This window comes from Vanellus vanellus (assembly GCF_965231255.1).
Source record: "Vanellus vanellus genome assembly, chromosome: 4".
Lineage (NCBI taxonomy): Eukaryota > Metazoa > Chordata > Aves > Charadriiformes > Charadriidae > Vanellus > Vanellus vanellus.
In genome coordinates, this window is record NC_138909.1 from 19,679,984 (window position 1) to 19,696,132 (window position 16,149).

At 42.5% G+C, this 16,149-nt stretch overlaps 1 protein-coding gene across 1 annotated transcript in view; it reads left to right on the forward strand.

The window, feature by feature from the left end:
• Positions 1–4,454: 4,454 nt before the first annotated feature.
• Positions 4,455–16,149, forward strand: part of LOC309671265 (AF4/FMR2 family member 1-like) — a gene marked incomplete at both ends in the record, with an annotated part of 28,821 nt that continues 17,126 nt past the window's right edge. Inside the window, 6 exons of the mRNA XM_082482471.1 lie at positions 4,455–4,467; positions 6,455–6,490; positions 6,865–6,916; positions 11,641–11,695; positions 11,827–11,864; positions 13,298–13,460. Coding sequence (XP_082338597.1) covers positions 4,455–4,467; positions 6,455–6,490; positions 6,865–6,916; positions 11,641–11,695; positions 11,827–11,864; positions 13,298–13,460 — 357 coding nt within the window. The remainder of the gene's footprint in view (positions 4,468–6,454; positions 6,491–6,864; positions 6,917–11,640; positions 11,696–11,826; positions 11,865–13,297; positions 13,461–16,149) is intronic.

Sequence of the window (16,149 nt, forward strand, 5' to 3'; positions counted from 1 at the left end):
CTAATTGTGTAGAAGCTTTTTATATTTTGCTTACATTTGCATAAATGCATAAAACACTTAAGGATTGCTTTAGCTTTTTAAGAGACCTAGGAAAGCTGAGTAATAAGTATGTACAAAATACCCATCGGGGTCAGATCAATAGTTTGTCTATGGCAGCAGTGATGAGAGATGCTATTTAAGGACCAAAGAAACACGGTTGTGTGTGGGCCGTGTCGCTTTTGTTCCTCTGCCATCCACAGCAGTGAGATCAGGAATGTTGGAGGATACATCCTTGCCTTTTCTTTTTCTTGTCTTTTTTTCAAGAAGCGTGGGCAACAAGTTCACAAACAATGGCTTTTCCTAAAGGTACCTGCGTAGGGTTCTTGACTGTGGGTCTTTTTTCCCTGCTTTCTCCTCCCACCTTCCCCAAGTAAGGTTATAGGTAGTATTTATAACATGTAATCAAATTGTTAGGTACTACCAGTACCTAATGTCTCATCATTTTTTGTGTTGGGTTTTGTTTTTTTTTTCCGAACAGGAACATGAACAGAATTTAACTGCATTTTAGGATTTGACTCCTGATGGGCTGGATTTTGTCTTGGCATGAATTTTTGAAGATGGACACAGTGCAAGAAGAAACAGCCAATGGCTTCAGAATCCATGGTTCCAGAGCAGGCAAAACAACATCTGATAAAGGGAAAAAAGCGGCAGCAACAGCAGCAGCAGCAGCCGCCTAGGTCTTCCAACAGTGACGGTGAAGATGACATCTTTGTATTTGAAGCAAATGAGGATTGGAAGGATTTTCACAGCTCTCTCCTTCAGTTCTTTGAAGCTGGAGAGCTCTGCGATGTTACACTAAAGGAGATATTGTCACACATCCATTGCATTTAACAGCCTGAAGATTAAGCTATGAATACGTATGCTGGAGGTGGCTGTGAATTTGGGCAGGGGTATGGAAAGCATAGAATACCTGTTGGATCTGAAGCATCTCTATCTAGGTGTTTGTATTTTTTTTTTTATTTAGGAAGTTTACAAAAGAAATGTAAACATTTAAGGTGCTAACAGTCCAAGAGAGGACGTGCATGACTTCGACCTCACCCAAATTGCCTTCTAAGCAGGTTCCCACAGTTGATCAGTATGTAACTGTGCAATTTCAGCTCCTTGTAGCCTCGACTTACTGCTCACCAGGCAGGTTACACTTGTGTTGATAACACACACTTTTAAAAAGGGTAGAGAAATTGTGTGTTGAATCAGAGATAGAAAAAACTCCAAATTATCCTTTATAATTTAATATCCCACCCTTTATTTATTTTTACATTGCAAGACCGCTCACTTTAACGCCTTCATCTGAAAATGAACATGTAATTTGAGTCTGCCAGGAGTACCGGTTGCTTAACTCAGCCATCCCTTTGTTAGCGCAGACTGATGAATGACAAAGGCTGTAAGAAAGCACTCCTGTAACGCAAATAAGTAGTGGATTGTTCCTTTACCTTCACTACCTACATTCTCTTAACATAGTTGAATGCTAGAATTTTATAAGTGAAAAGCCTGTTTTGTGCTTTCTGATCGGAATTTTGAAAAATACCTCCTCTTTATGGGGAATACTCTATCTTTTGTGGCTGAACAACTGCTAAAAATCTTGAAGTGATTGGTAACTTTTAATAATCCCTGTAATACCTGCTCTCGTCCCTCCAATGCAAATAGTGCAGCATATGGGAAACAGATGAGTGACCTTTCTGTGAGAGTGTGAAGGATGACACTTTTTGACTTGATTAAAGTGTTTGCTTGCTCTGCTGTTTACCTTGATCTGGGGAAGATCCCTCTGATGGGGCACTGTAGCTCGTTACCCTCTTCCTTTAACACAAGGATCGTCTCAGTGGCCTTTCCCTTTTCAGCGGTTATGCTGATTGCTGAACATTTCCATTGAATCTCTTGTTTATAGGCAAGAAGCTGGTCTTGGATGCACTTTGCTCATTTTAACTACTCAGCCCTTTGGTTATTTTTCATTCCGATTTCCTTTGATAGGAATGGTTGGGAAAGGATGTGTAAACGACATGTGCTTTCAAAACACATGCGTTGCTAGTAGATAAGCCGATCCATCGAAGTGAAGTGGTGTTCCCTGTGGCCAGGTGGCGAGTCAGTGCGTGGAAACAGTGCAGGTCCTGCTGCAGAGCATCCCCAGCACCTAATTCTGCCAGGGGCATGGGAAGGAGGGCGCTGCTGCTGCGTCCTCTCCCACCAGGCACAGCCTGGGCATGGGGCAGGTGGGTTCTGTCAGGGGGCATCGCCGCTCGCCCTGGCTGTGCAGTTACTCTCGTCCCCACGTGCCTGAGGAGCAGGAGGCGTTCACTGTGCTTGTCCCAGCCCCTGCGCCTTGCCCAGCGGTACCCACACTGCTGATGCGTGGTGTCGCACGTGTGCAGGAGGGTGTCCTGCCAGGAGCCGCTCAGTGGTTTTGCTGATACATTAAAAGCAGATTTATGTGTTTGCACAGGCTGCAATGTCTGCTGTTTGTTATATAACTGGCAAATACCAGCATTGCCTTCGTTTTGTGCTCTTCCCCAGAGCTTTGTTGTGCCTGGGCTCGGGAGCCTGGTTGAAGGCAGCTGTGGGCGCTGCTACGGCTGTTGCCTGGTTCCCTTCAGGTGGCACTGCTGGAGTGCCAGGGCACCAGCAAAGAGATGGCCTCCTTTCAGAGGTCCTCATCACACTTGCGCTCGGGAGTCCTGGCCCATGCCAGGTGGGCACGTATGTGGTGGTCACTGCCTGGGCTCCAGTGAAACGGGTGGGGGAAGTACAGGGGCAGTCCCTTGATCGAGGTCATCTGCAGACTTTTCCAGAAATCACCATGTTGTTCCTACTCAGCAGTACGTTCAAGGTTTTGTTCTGAACTGCGCAAGTTACAATTGTATGCTTTTCTATTTTTTAATATCAGTTGATGTTCCCACGAGCCCAAGAGCTGGCATTCAAGGGTCTGGTGTGTGATTCCTCCACTTAAAACCACCTCTGCTTTGCCCTCTCCAAGCTTAGGGCTTTGTACTGGCTTCGTTTTCTGCTGAAAGCACATGAGTTCGTAGAAGAACGTGAGCCATGAAACAAGAGGAATCCTGCCAGCTGAACGAGCACCACTGTTGAATGAGCTGTTTCACTTTCCTTCTTTCTAATCTTTCTTAGAATGTATCTTCTACTAAAGACTTGAAAAGAACAGGCTTTGTAGAAGTGCATTATTAACTGGCCTTCTGATGGGGCCTTTAATTCTTACTAGGATTTTATTGTTAATGGGCTTTCATGAAATTTATAGAACTGTTGGTAAGCCAGTGTTTAATGAGTGCATCTGTGTCTCATGTCAGTTGGTAAAAACAAAACAAACTCATGCTGCTTCCCTCTTTTTTTGTTGTAGCAAACCTTCCCCAGTGATGTCCACTCCAGTGAAGAAATTTTGAAGGTAGGTGCTCTTAAATAATCAGTCTCTGTGGTTGCTTATATTTTGCATGCATTAAACTAGCGTGTGGGGAAAGAATGTCATTCTGTTTCTGTTCTGTCAGTGGATGTTGTAGTCACTAAAAGTGGTGTATTTTGGGATATGCCGTGGAGAAGTAAAGATAAAAGCTTCAGATACAGGTGGAGTTGGAAGACCAATAATGGTCTTCCTATCAGTATGTAAGTGTAATGCAGTGTGGTGCAGTTCAAGAGCAAGACTGACAAGTCATCTGAAACAGCCAGAGCTGCTCCTTTGTCGAGTCAGGGGGTTGCCATTATTGAGTGTGTTTCCTCCAAAGGGGCTGGACATGCTGCCTGCTGTCCATACTGCCAGCCCCAGCAGCATGGCCCTGAACAGGAGCACGCACCTGCATCCGTCCCACCTGCCTGCGCAGGGCACTGCTGCTGCACTGTTTCTTCTTCACTGTAATTATAGTCCATTCGTGCAAAGCTAAGGCAGCTCTGATGCAAAACCGTCTCCGTAACTTTGTGTTAGAGTCGGCTCTGTGAGCAGTGTGCAGGCTTCCAGTAGCTGGCTCTGAGTACATGTCACCCATTCACTGTGCAGGGTGTGAAAATGCACTGGGACCTTTAATAAAGGTCTTCAGTAAAAAACACTTTAATAAAGTAAAAAATGGCTGGTCGTTCTGATACTGAGAAGACAGTTCCTTGATGTCAAATGCTGTTCTGAGACACGGGAGTCCTAACAGGTGTTTGGTTTCTGTGATTCGCTTCCCTCACTGTTGCTTCAGGTTGCTTCAGATCCTGATGCCTTTATTGCTCTCGAGAAGCTGTTCTTGAGGCAGTGTTGTAGCTGAAAGGTAGTTGTGCACAGGTGCTCACTAGCTGCTGTGCACTGGTTGGTATTGCAGCACAAGTACTCCTCCTGGAAATACTGCATCATTTTGTGTTTCACAAGACATCCTGTCTTCTTGCCTTGTGTGCAACGCATAACACTATTTTTGTAGCAACCACAGGGAAGCACTGACAAATGCATGAAGAGGTGTAGTGCAGTGTATTGAGGAGTTAATAATCTACTGAAAGATTGGAGAGCTAGTCAGTGAAGCGAGCAATGAGCTGAACAGTGGGAGGGGAGAAAAGAGAAGGCAAGGGTGGTAACAGTGCCATCAAATAGTCACTCAGGTTAGTTGTAGGCTGCTTCCAAGTTTTGCACAGAAACCCCTGCAGATTGCTCTAATCCCTTCTTATAGAGCCAAAGGTAGCAATGTGGTTTCATTCCCTATGTATCTTTGCGTTTCATGTTGTTCCTAATAGATAAGGAAACTAGGGACACTCCTAAACTTTCATATTTGTGCCTTGTTGAAAAAACGGCACTTGTAAATTATGGCACAGTAGACTTTCAGGCTTCAGTCTATTTCATGCCAAAAGTACAAAGATGCACTTTGTACCGACACGTTTCTCATAATTTTTTTTTTTAAGCCCCTGAGCAAACTGCGTGTGGTGCATGCTCATCATGAGATGTGTTCCGCACGAACATAATTCCTAACTTTCATTCACCTGTTAGTGATGGTGGGTGAGAGTGAGGGCAGGGGAACAGGGCAGGAGAATTCCTGAAGACATAGCACATCGGGCAGTCTCTTTCTTTGGTTTGAAACTACGTCCCAGAGCTCTGCGTCAAAGATGTCTTGGTCAGTCGGAGCAAAAGCCAATAGTCCAGGCAGAATAGCGTGGGGAACGGCTGGCAGTCAGCACTCTCTGGCTGACGTCCTCACATTATGTGAAAAGCCTTTTGGAGTGTTGTTGCTGTAAGGGGTTATAAGAACTTCTGTGAACAGGAAAGTCCTGTGCTTTGAGGAACCCCAGAACTACTCCTACAGGTTTTATTTACTTTTCCCTTTATTAACTGTGATAGCTGTAAGACTGAGGCCTAATCCTGCAAATACAATATGTACTTAACTCTCTACGAGCTTCACTAAGATTGCTATTACTTGGGCAATGGGAGTATGCTTGCAGAAGAGGAGCAAGTCCTCTCCATGGTCTGGCTGCTGTGATCAAAGGAGGGTTTCTTGCTGTGGTACCAGCTCAGCTTTACAATCGGGTCAATAAGGACTTTATGGGAAGATCTGTATGAACCTCTTAAGCTTAAAACCTCACCTGTGTGTATCAGCGAAAAATACTGTAAGCCGCTTCTCTCAATCTCTTTCCAGGAAATGACCCACTCATGGCCACCTCCCCTGACAGCTATTCATACGCCTAGTACAGCAGAGCCTTCCAAATTTCCATTCCCAACAAAGGTAAAACACCCTCTTTTTGCCAGGGTTTTTGATAAATTAGAGGAACTCTTTCCGGCTCTTGCATGTGTTTTCATCTGATTTTGTCCCTCTTTCATAGATAAAGGCTGTTAGGAGATATTATCTTTAGAAGTCAGATAAATTAAAGCACAATGGATCTTGAGTTGTATAACAGCTGCTTGCAATGTATCATTTTACTGAGAATTAGATCAGATTGTGCTTCTGAGTAATTGGTTTTGAGTGGGCTATATGGTAGTGTAACTGTCTTTCCTCTTTTTTATTTTTTTAAGCAAGATTTGTATTTTTAGATTTGAAAGACGTTTGAGCCAGAGGGGGATGAATGAATTAATATTTCAATGACTTACACATTTGTTACAATTGTGGGCTTGAAATGTGACTGCTTTTCCGAAACATTTTAAGCATCTCATCTCTGTTGCCAACAAAAATACTTGCTGACTGTGTTAAACAGAAGTGTTTGGCAGCTCTTATAATTTTTTTTTAATATTTCTTCAAAAATGCACATACCACTGATGTGCTAGGAACGCATTTTTGGTGGCAGTAGCACGTATCACTTCTCTGTCCATCTTAAGCTATGTCAGGCCAGCTTAGACTATTGGACACTTCAAAGTCATACTTTGACAAGTTAGTCAAAGTATTTATTACAGTACGTAACCAATATGCTGCTATTAAGAGAGAGCTGATTTATTTTATTCTTAATTTGCACTTTGTCCTTTCTTTCTAAGAATCACAGCATGTTGGATCTGTAGCACAGAATCAGAGTAAGTAGAAATCCAAAGAAAACGCACTTAATGTGTGTATTGACAGATAGTTGTGTGTTGTGTGCTATACGTTGAAGTGAACATCAAATGTTTACATTGATTAAGGAATTTAATTCAACGTTGAACAGTGATGAATTTAGAAAATGCTTAAGAAATTGCATACACTCATTACCTAGAAACTAAGACAGCAGTTCAACAGAGAGCAAGCAGTATTTCGTTAGGAAACCCTGTTTGGAGTGATGAATAATCTTAATGGCAAACAATTGCATTCTGGAAGAAGGTGACTTTCTAATCTGATGCTCAGAGACCATAGGTTAAAATACCTACTTTAGTGTGAGGCAAATAAAAGCAACTGATTCATTTTTGATTTACAGAACAGTATGAAGCACCTTCAAAAACGTTGCCTATTTCTCAGCCGAGAACATCGTAAGTAACCAGACTCAGTTCCCATCTCTACTGTGCAGTTATTTAAATGACCCTGGAATGAATTACAGTTTGGCTTACTTGATGATTCTGAAGATTAAGGCTTTACCAGTCTGATTTTTCTCAGAAAATTTCAATGCAGGGAATTTTCACCAACAGAAACATTACTGTTTCATGATTATAATGACTGTGTTAAAAACAAAACAAAGCTGAAGAAAAGAAACCCAACCATTAATGTACCTGATTTAAGGTTTTTTTCTCTTTTAATATTATTTAATATTATGTAGCTGTGGCTACATAATATCTTGTCACACTTAGTGCTATTCAAACTACTAATAATTTATTAAACTGACATAAATGATAAGGGATACAAAATGAATCTGATCTGTTCTGCATATAATTTTGAAGCTTGTGGGGGCTCGTAAAGCTACAGCTACCAAAACTCTGAAAACTAGGGGTGAAATTTTAAAGCAATTGTATGATAGAACTTTCTGCAATTGTGCAAGGAAAAGTTTTCTAAAAAGTGTTGTCTTAATTCTGTTTTCATTTTTAAAAGCAAACAAACAGGCAAAAACTTAAATGTTGACTTTCTAAAAACCTCTATTTATATTCTAAGAATGTTAGCCTGTTGCAAAGTGGGGTGAAGATGAAGTTTCTAGAGCTTTTTTAAATAGTATTTATATATTTCTACTTTTCTTTATCTAGTTATTCTTTTCCCTATCATGTTACGTTTTCTTTCAGAAGAAAGCTTCTTAGAATTTGAGTCTCAGTCTAAGATGTTTATGCGTAATCACTGCAAAAGTTTTACAAGGCTAGGAAGGAGTGCCAACTAACAAATGAATCGGTCCAATAGAAAATTTTAAGTTGGTGGATAAAATAACGTGGTACTGTCCTTGTAGGTTAATAATTAATTAGGTTAATAATTATCTATTAATTAGGTTAATTACAGAAATTGCTTGAAGGTAGTTTTGTGTGGGCTGACATTAGTCTTTCAGGATTAACCTGGCCAAATTGGCAGCATTGATAGCCCTGAGTAACAAATAGAAATCTTTCCATGTCTGGAAAGCTAAAGCATCCCTGGGCAAGGCAATTGCTGAACCATTAAATGCTTATCAGTCCATGTGATATATAAAGATCTCATGTTCCATGGAAGGCTGCAAAGTACAGACCACAAAGCTTACTCCATGTGTTTTCCTTTTCCTTATCGTGAACAATTTAATTAAAAAACCCCCAAACTGGGCTAGTCACAACTAAGAGGAAGAGCATCTCTCCATCTTGTTTGAGATTGTAGAATTTTGCATTCAATCTCTGTAAGATCTGTAAAACAACCCTTTTTATACTGTTCCAGCATCATGCAGAGGAGCCCGCCCTCACTGGGAGCAATCAGCTACTCCCTTAATCCATTCTTTATTTTACTCCTCCTTCTTCCACCCCAGCTTGCTCCTCCTGAACAATTTCTGGCAATTTTCACTGCAGTATTAAAAATACTAGTTTCAACTACAGCAGGCTCTGCCTTCCTCCTCAGCTACCCTACAACCATCATCTTTATTTCAACTGTTCTCAGCTGCTTGTAAAAATCCCCCTAGAACTGTAGTCAGTTTTCCAGGTGGCAGAGAGAGAAGAGGCTTTCACTGTAAACAAGAATCTGAAAATACTCCTTTCTTAGCCCAAAGGTCCAGAATTGTAAATATGGCATGGTACATAGCTCTGTCCTTAGCCAACATCCCCTCTCTGCTCGGCGTCCTTCTGGGTACTTCAGAGCCAGCACTCATCTGCCCAGGGACATGCATACCCACAATCGACGACGGCAGTTGAAGCAGGAGGAACAGGGTGGTTTAGGTTTACGTCCCAAATGGAATTAAGCAAGATTTGCCCAAGAACTTCCTCTACATCTTTCCCTCGAACTCATGCGTCCCTTCTTTTTTGTTTTGTTTTTGGTTTCATTTGCACAACAGGGCTTGTTTTCTTTGCTGTTTAACGCACACGTGACTGTCTGAAAATTCAGCTGCCTAGAGTAGCTTGCATTACAAAGTGTAGCTGGCTGAAAACAAACAGCGTTTGTGCTGGTTAATTAGAAGTTGAAATCCCAGTGCCTCTGTGTGCCCAAATTAAGCATTCAGCTTTACAGAGCATGCAAGGGTTTCCCAGATGGCTTTCATTCTTGAATAGAGCCCCGAAGTTAGCACCTGGCTACACTGGAATGGAAGCAGCCCTTCTTTTAAGAGGGGAGATGCCAAGCTCATTCTTGGTGATGCATCTTTAACCTGGCTGGCAGAGAGGGACCAGCCTGTGCTTTCAGTGGGGTTGTTTGGCAAGTGATGTTAATTTTAGTGCTGCTTCTCGCTAAAAGAGCTCTTTTTAAATAGCTTTACAGGGAGATTGATGGTGTGTATATAAGCTGCAAATGAACAGGTCCTGCGAATGAAAACTCGGCATCTATTAACTCCTGAGCTAATTAAAGCATTAAAATTATTAAAGCAGATTTATTTTCTTTAACTAGGCTATTTAACAATTTGTTGAAACCTTCTTTTGGGGAAACTGGTTTTGTCTATCCTTGTAGAAGTATGACTCATTTAAAGTTTTAGTGCTCTTCCTTCCTTGATCCTAAATTGAACTTAAGTAGTTGCAATGTTCTTTTATGCTGAAGATCTGGATAGAGTTTCCTTGCATTATTCTCTTAACCTCTAAAAGAAATGCATCTGTAGTCCACAATTCTTAAGGCAAAACAAAAAATGAAAACATTTTCAGAACTTTTTAGCATCCCTGGAAGTTTGTTCATTATCACCTTTGAAGGATTACTTTCCCTAATGGGTTGGGGGGAAAAAAAACAACAATTCATTGAGATGCCAACAGACATTTGCCAAACTGCCCAGAAGTGTGGAGAGTGGCTGTATTGTTGCTACCCTTCCTTTTTTCCTATTTATGCCTCAGTGGACTAGCGGTGAGCTTCAGCTCTAGCCCACGTGCGAAGTTGGCACAGGCAGGATTGCTGCAGACTGCATGCCATTTGCCTTCTGTAGGAAATTCGGGGGCCTCATTTTCCAAGGTGGTGTCTCATAGTGATTCCTGTCAGTGTTTACTCTAAAGAAGAGGGAAGAGCTGACTTCCACTGAGAAGGTGTGTGAGGAACTGAGGCAGTGGAGGCTGGGAGATGGAGGAGGATAGTCACAGGGGAATGGCAAAGTCAAAATGCCTGAACAAAGAAAGCGCGTAGGTCATCATGAGTGTAATCAGACAGCGCCTTTGTGGCACTGAGAGCCTCTTCTGCATCAGAGAGAGGTACTTGGGGACTGTGGGGTCAGTACCTTTGCAGGAGGTGTCACCTATGCAGGAGGGGTTGGCTCCGTACTGGTAGACAAGGAGACCTTTGGGGTTTCTTCATGCTGTCCTGCTCCATGGGCAAGAGTAGATTCGTCCCTTCTGGTTTGTGGAATTATTTGTTTTGAGATCGTGCCAGCTTCAACTGTAAACACGGTCCTATTCCAATGAAAGTATCTCCATGCACGTCAACTGCTTTGGTATGAGTGTAAAAGAATTTATCTAGGTAGTGGGGATAGTACTTAAATAAGGGAATCACTTTTTTATTCAAAGTTTTTACTCCTCTTTTGTCATGGAATCATAAAAGCAAACTGCTCAGGGTCATTAGAGGTGACCCACAGGGCCATAAATCTTTTTCGCTTTGCAGTTTTATGCAGTTTTTGGACACTTGTGTAACTCTCTGGGTTGAGGAGTCAGTCTTCAGCTAGTTTCAAGATTTGAACCACCGTACACTTGAATAACAAGAGTTTTGCCCGTCTGCTTTCCAACTCCTTTTGGGGGTGCCTGCATGATTGCCAAAGTGGGGGATAACAGTTTGGGAGAACTTTGGGTCCCTCCCCACAAATCCTTCCCTTCCAGCCTTTTAAGGACCTCGGTAATGCATTGAAATTGCCAGCAGTAGTTAGCACCTGCAGGTAGAGGACTAAATTAGGCTTTTTGGAAACATTTGCGGGCAGCCTGCTCTCTACTCTAGCACTAGTAAAAAAGAGTTTGTGCCTCCCAACTTGTAAACCACTTTGAGTATCTGAACTGCTCAATGTTATGGTTACTGCTGAGATGTGCACAAGTGTGAAGTTCATTGTGTAGAGAAGAAATAGGAGAAAGGCTTGACCTTGGCATTTACTTATGTATGTGCGATAGGAAACTTCAGCAGCAAAAAGAGAACTCCTGTGACAGAAGAAATATTCACAGGCCCTCAGAGTGTGAACACGCACAGTTTCTGGTGCAAAGACGATGCTTTCTGCCCCTTGGGGAGCCAGTGGAGGCTAATAGCGTGCTAATTTCTTGCTGTACAAGGAGCAGATAGATTTCTTCCACGCCACCTTGCGGTCTTAGTGCCTAGGTAACTTTTCTTCGCTGTGTTAGTGTGCTAGGTAACCGTTGTTGAGGAGCACTGCCCTCGTAGAACTTTGTCTCAGTTGCCTGTAGATGGCAGCCGATGACACTGACCTCCAATTGCGCAGCTCCTGAGATCGACTGGAAAGCACAGTAAAACGTTGAGGTTGTGTGTTGTCGTTTTATCATTCATTCGGGTAGTGAGAGGGTTTAGCAGATTGAGCATGCCAAATGTTCAAAAAGGATGTGGGAGGTTGGTTTGTTTTGGCAAGTGCAAACCAAGTCTTTTTCAGTGTCTGCTGCTTGAAAATGTGTCTGCCTTGGCTGATATTTATCTTCTGGTTGTCTTTCAGAATGCTCCAGGACGACCTGCAGCTCAGTGATAGTGAAGAGAGTGGTGACGACCAAGTCAGTTTTAGATGTTTTATACACTAGGCACACAGACATCCCTTTAAATCACCACAACTTGTTGCGTTGCTCCGAGTTCCTTACGCTAACCTTTCCTCCCCCTCTCCTCTTTGTTTTTGTGAACAAAACAGGTTGTTGAAAAGCCACCTTCTTCACTTGCTCCTCCAAGGTACAGGTTTGTTCCCAAACTACTAGCTAGACCAAATAAGGAGGAAAACCAAAACTACTTTTTGTATATGGGGTAGATAGGTAAGGGTTCCTGGTTTCTCTTGTAGACACAGGCTTTTGTTTCTAGCTGCCTGAAGCTGCTTTTGAAAATTGGCTTGTGTGGGGTTTTACAGAAAGCTCCAATTGGAACTGAGTAATCCAGTCATGCTGGATTTTGCCTGTGAACCATAATTTTATTTCCCCAGCTGTTCTCTTTTTTTTCTCCTCTTCCCGTCCACCACTGTGTATGTAGATCACGCTGGAGCTAATGGGATTTTCAGTTGTAGTAGTGATGGATGTGAATCCAGTTTTAGTTTGGAAGGAGGCCCAAAACAGCCAAGTGAGTGAAGAACAGGAAACGGTTAAGTAGACTCATGGAGGCTGTTTCAGCTCCCTGATAAGGCAGCTGATTGTAAGCAGCTCCTGCCATGTATTGTTAGTCAGAAGCAATATTCAAGGTAGACTCAACAGCCACATGCCAGCATTAGAGGAAGAAAGGTGGAGAAGCCCAGAATTTTTCCTACAGGAGAGCACTGAGAGACATTTTTGGCTTGATATCTGTATTCTTCAAGCACAGGGTAATGGTCGACAAAGTCAGACATGCAGAAGGGCATGCCGATTCTTGGCATGATTTCTGCGTCTCTGCAAGCTCTTGAAATAGAGTGTTCTCTTGATATCAGTCTGGATCAGCAAGGAGCTTGCCTCCAAGTAATACAAACGTGTTGATGCTGATATGGGAAACAGTTTTCAAAGTAAAAAAAATAAAAAAAACCCAACATTTTGATTTTGTAAGCCCATTTCAAAGCAAAAAGAAGCTGTGCATCAAAGTCGTGGCTCTCCCTCACTTCTATTCATTCCCATTGTCAGTGCTGGAGGAAAACACTTTTGAGTAGGGGAGGGTGTTGAAAAAAAGCCGCTGCTTGACAAGGCTGTTAACGAAACAGTTACAGCACCTTGACCAAGTAACACAGATGAAGTGAAAAGGTGAAGGGGAGAATACAAAAAAGAGAAACCATCCTGGAATGTGTGTTTCCATCTTGTTAGCCTTTATTGGAAGTTTTTCTTTTGAGGGTTGGGGCTGTCAGAAAAGCACTTGTCAGTTTCAGTTGTTTTTTAAACTTTGGTTGGCTAAATGCTGCTTCATAGTGTAGCAGTGATGTCCTGCTTATGTATTTGTCTGACTGGGTTGGAGTTGAAGGTTTTATTATTTCCAGAGGTTTTTTATTCCGGTGCTTTATCTTTTGGGTATGGCAATGTATTCCTTTGGCCTTCTCCCATCTCCGCTCACTGCCAAAACATGGGGTTTCAGTTTTACTTTTGAATCTTGCCGTGTCAATATAATAAGTAACCTTCGCCCATGCTGCTTTCTAATGTTATCTCATGGTGGTCTAGCAGTGCCCTACAGTCCCAGCCCAAGAGTGTGGCATCAGCACATTCCAGCAGCTCGGAGTCAGGGAGCACCAGTGACTCAGACAGCTCTTCAGACTCGGAGACCACCTCAGAGAGCACCTCCAGTGACAGTGAAGCAAACGACCCTGCGAGAGCGTCAGCGCCTGAGGTGAATATTAAAATAAAATGTAGAGGCTGCTTAATACAGCCTCTTGCTTCAGACTCTCTGCTGCCTGAATGCAGTCAGGACAGGAGACCTGAAATAACGTCATCATTCATGTGTCCCCTTGACATCTTTGCTTCATCATCAGACTTTTTTGCCCTTTGCTTCCCTTCTAGAGTTTGTCAATTAAATAATCCTTAGTAACAGCGTAATTAGACTTTTACGTGCCTAACCTTGAAGTGTTCCCCCTTCTACTTTGGCATCGTTGTCTAGCACTCCTGGAGGAATTAGTGTCATCGCTGGGGAGACACAAGTAAGGCACAGATGAGAAGCATGGCTTGTCTGGGATGTTTGGGGTGCACCTCTGCCCATGCAGGTTTTCTGAGTGCTGAGGCTGTGGGCTGGTTGAGGGTGAGACCAATTTCCTGATATGTGAAGAAGAGCCGCTGCCTCCCTGCAGCTCCTGTGCGTGAATGACAGATTCAGCTTCTCCCAGATCGCAGCTGAAGTGATCAGACCTGCAGAAAGGGCTGGAATATGCTTAGACTTCCTACTGTTTAATTTGCCTCAGATAGTGCTTCACTGGCATTTCTGAGGCTTTTATTGGGAAAAGCAGACAAACAGAACTTGGTGCCGTAAAGTTTCATAATGGAGACCGTGCATTTTTTAAAAATCTGCTGGAGAAGTGCTCATGTCCCATGGTTTCAAACAGTTCCTCCAGCTTGCCGAACATTCTCAGGCCAGTGGGAACTGCATGGTTATATCTTATGAACCACAGCTGGTGTAAATTAAGTTGCTGACGGTTTTGAGATACTTTGACAAAGCCCAGAAACCTTGTAATTTATTTCTCCTCCCTCCCCTAGCCCTAGCTTTCCTTTCTTTTGCCTTAGAAGCACATGAAAGGGAGAATTTTATGTGCAGAAAACAAGTTTTGAGAAGGCATAGCTTTTCTTCTCATATCTAATACACTTCACCTTCCAGCAGTTCAGTTACGGAGTTTGCCTTCTGCAATGCGGTTGTCTTTGGAAGGAAACAGATATTATACTTCTACTCTTTTACCCAATCCTGCCTGCTTTGTTTTGAAAATACTGGATTGCAAGATCCTTCTCGCTTTAGTGAAATCCTAGCTATTTGCCATTGACCATCTTATCCTTTTTTATTCAGCAAACTGTTCATCCATGGTGCTCAAGGAGCAAATTATTGCACATGGCCCATTTGTTTATAATCAGTTCTTCACATGCAAAAGCACAGACTTTAAGACCTATAGGCAATAGTTCCTCCTTTCTTTTTTTTTTTTTTTTTTTGAAGTCTCTTACTATTCTTTGTGTTTGGAAAACCTAAGGAAAGCCCGTATGATGGTGTAGATCACAAACAAGGTAACCAATGGTAGAAGGTGCTAGAAAAGGATCAGAGTATGCCACTGTCTGCTAGCTACCTACATTATGAACTGAAGTTTGCTAAGTATTTTGGCCATGTTTTTATAGTGTTTAAATAAAAAAAAATGCTCTTTGGTGGCTAATGAGTTAAAATTCTAATGAAAACAAAGCTGATTTGTGTTGTCTGAAAACTATAATGGAATTTGTGGTTTAATTTTTCTTACGACCCCACGGTAAAACCAAACTGGTTTTTAAACCAGGTTTCTGGATTGACTCTCTGAAACACAGTTGAAGACATGTTTTGTTTATCCACATGTTCTACAGTGAGTTGAGTCTGGATAGAGAAGAAAATTGTGGTAGAAGGGATTCATTAGTCTTGGAAAACCTTTCAGGCTTTCTCTTTTTGGGGAAGAGTTGTGGGACTTCTGAGAAGGGAGAGTTGTGACTGGGGAGAATCGGTAAGGGCAGGAGTGTAACTGTGCCATGATGGTGCCCAAATAATGAGCTACACATTTAAGTGATGCTGACCCATACGTGGTGTTTTCAGAACAGGCCCCAGAGAATAATGCTCCTGCTTTGCAGTTTCTGTTGTCTTTTTTTAGGGTTAGTTGGGTTTGCTTTTCATAGAATCATAGAATGGCTTAGGTTGGAAGGGACCTTGAAGATCATCTAGTTCCAATCCACCTGCCATAGGCAGGGACACCTCCCACTAGACCAGGTTGCTCAAAGCCCCATCCACCCTGGCCTTGAACACCTCCAGGGATGGAGCTTCCACGACTTATCTGGGCAACCTGTTCCAGTGCCTTCCACCCTCAAAGTGAAAACTTTATTCCTAATATCTAATCTAAATCTAACTTCTTCCAGTTTAAAGCCATTCCCCTTCATCCTATCGCTACATGCCCTCCTAAAAAGTTCCTCCCCGTCTTTCTTGTAGGCCCCCTTTAGATACTGAAAGGCTGCTATAAGGTCTCCCCAGAGCTTTCTTTTCTCCAGGCTGAACAACCTCACCTCTCTCAGCCTGTCTTCATAGGAGAGGTGCTCCAGCCCTCTGATCACCTCTCTGCTCTTTTTCTCGTAATTTGTCAGACTCCTGTTAGGTTAAGCAGGGCTTGTAGCGACCACATTACGTTATCTGACCGTGTGTCCTGGTTTGAGATAGAACAAAACTAATGTTCCTTTTCAATAATTTTCCTTTTCAGTTTAGTCTGGTCTAACTGAATGCACTCTCTGAAATTAATGGTATGTTTTTCAGACAGTGTCTGCTTCTGGCAATCAAAAAGTCTGATGCTTATAGTTAGTACCAAGGAATAGTATGCCGA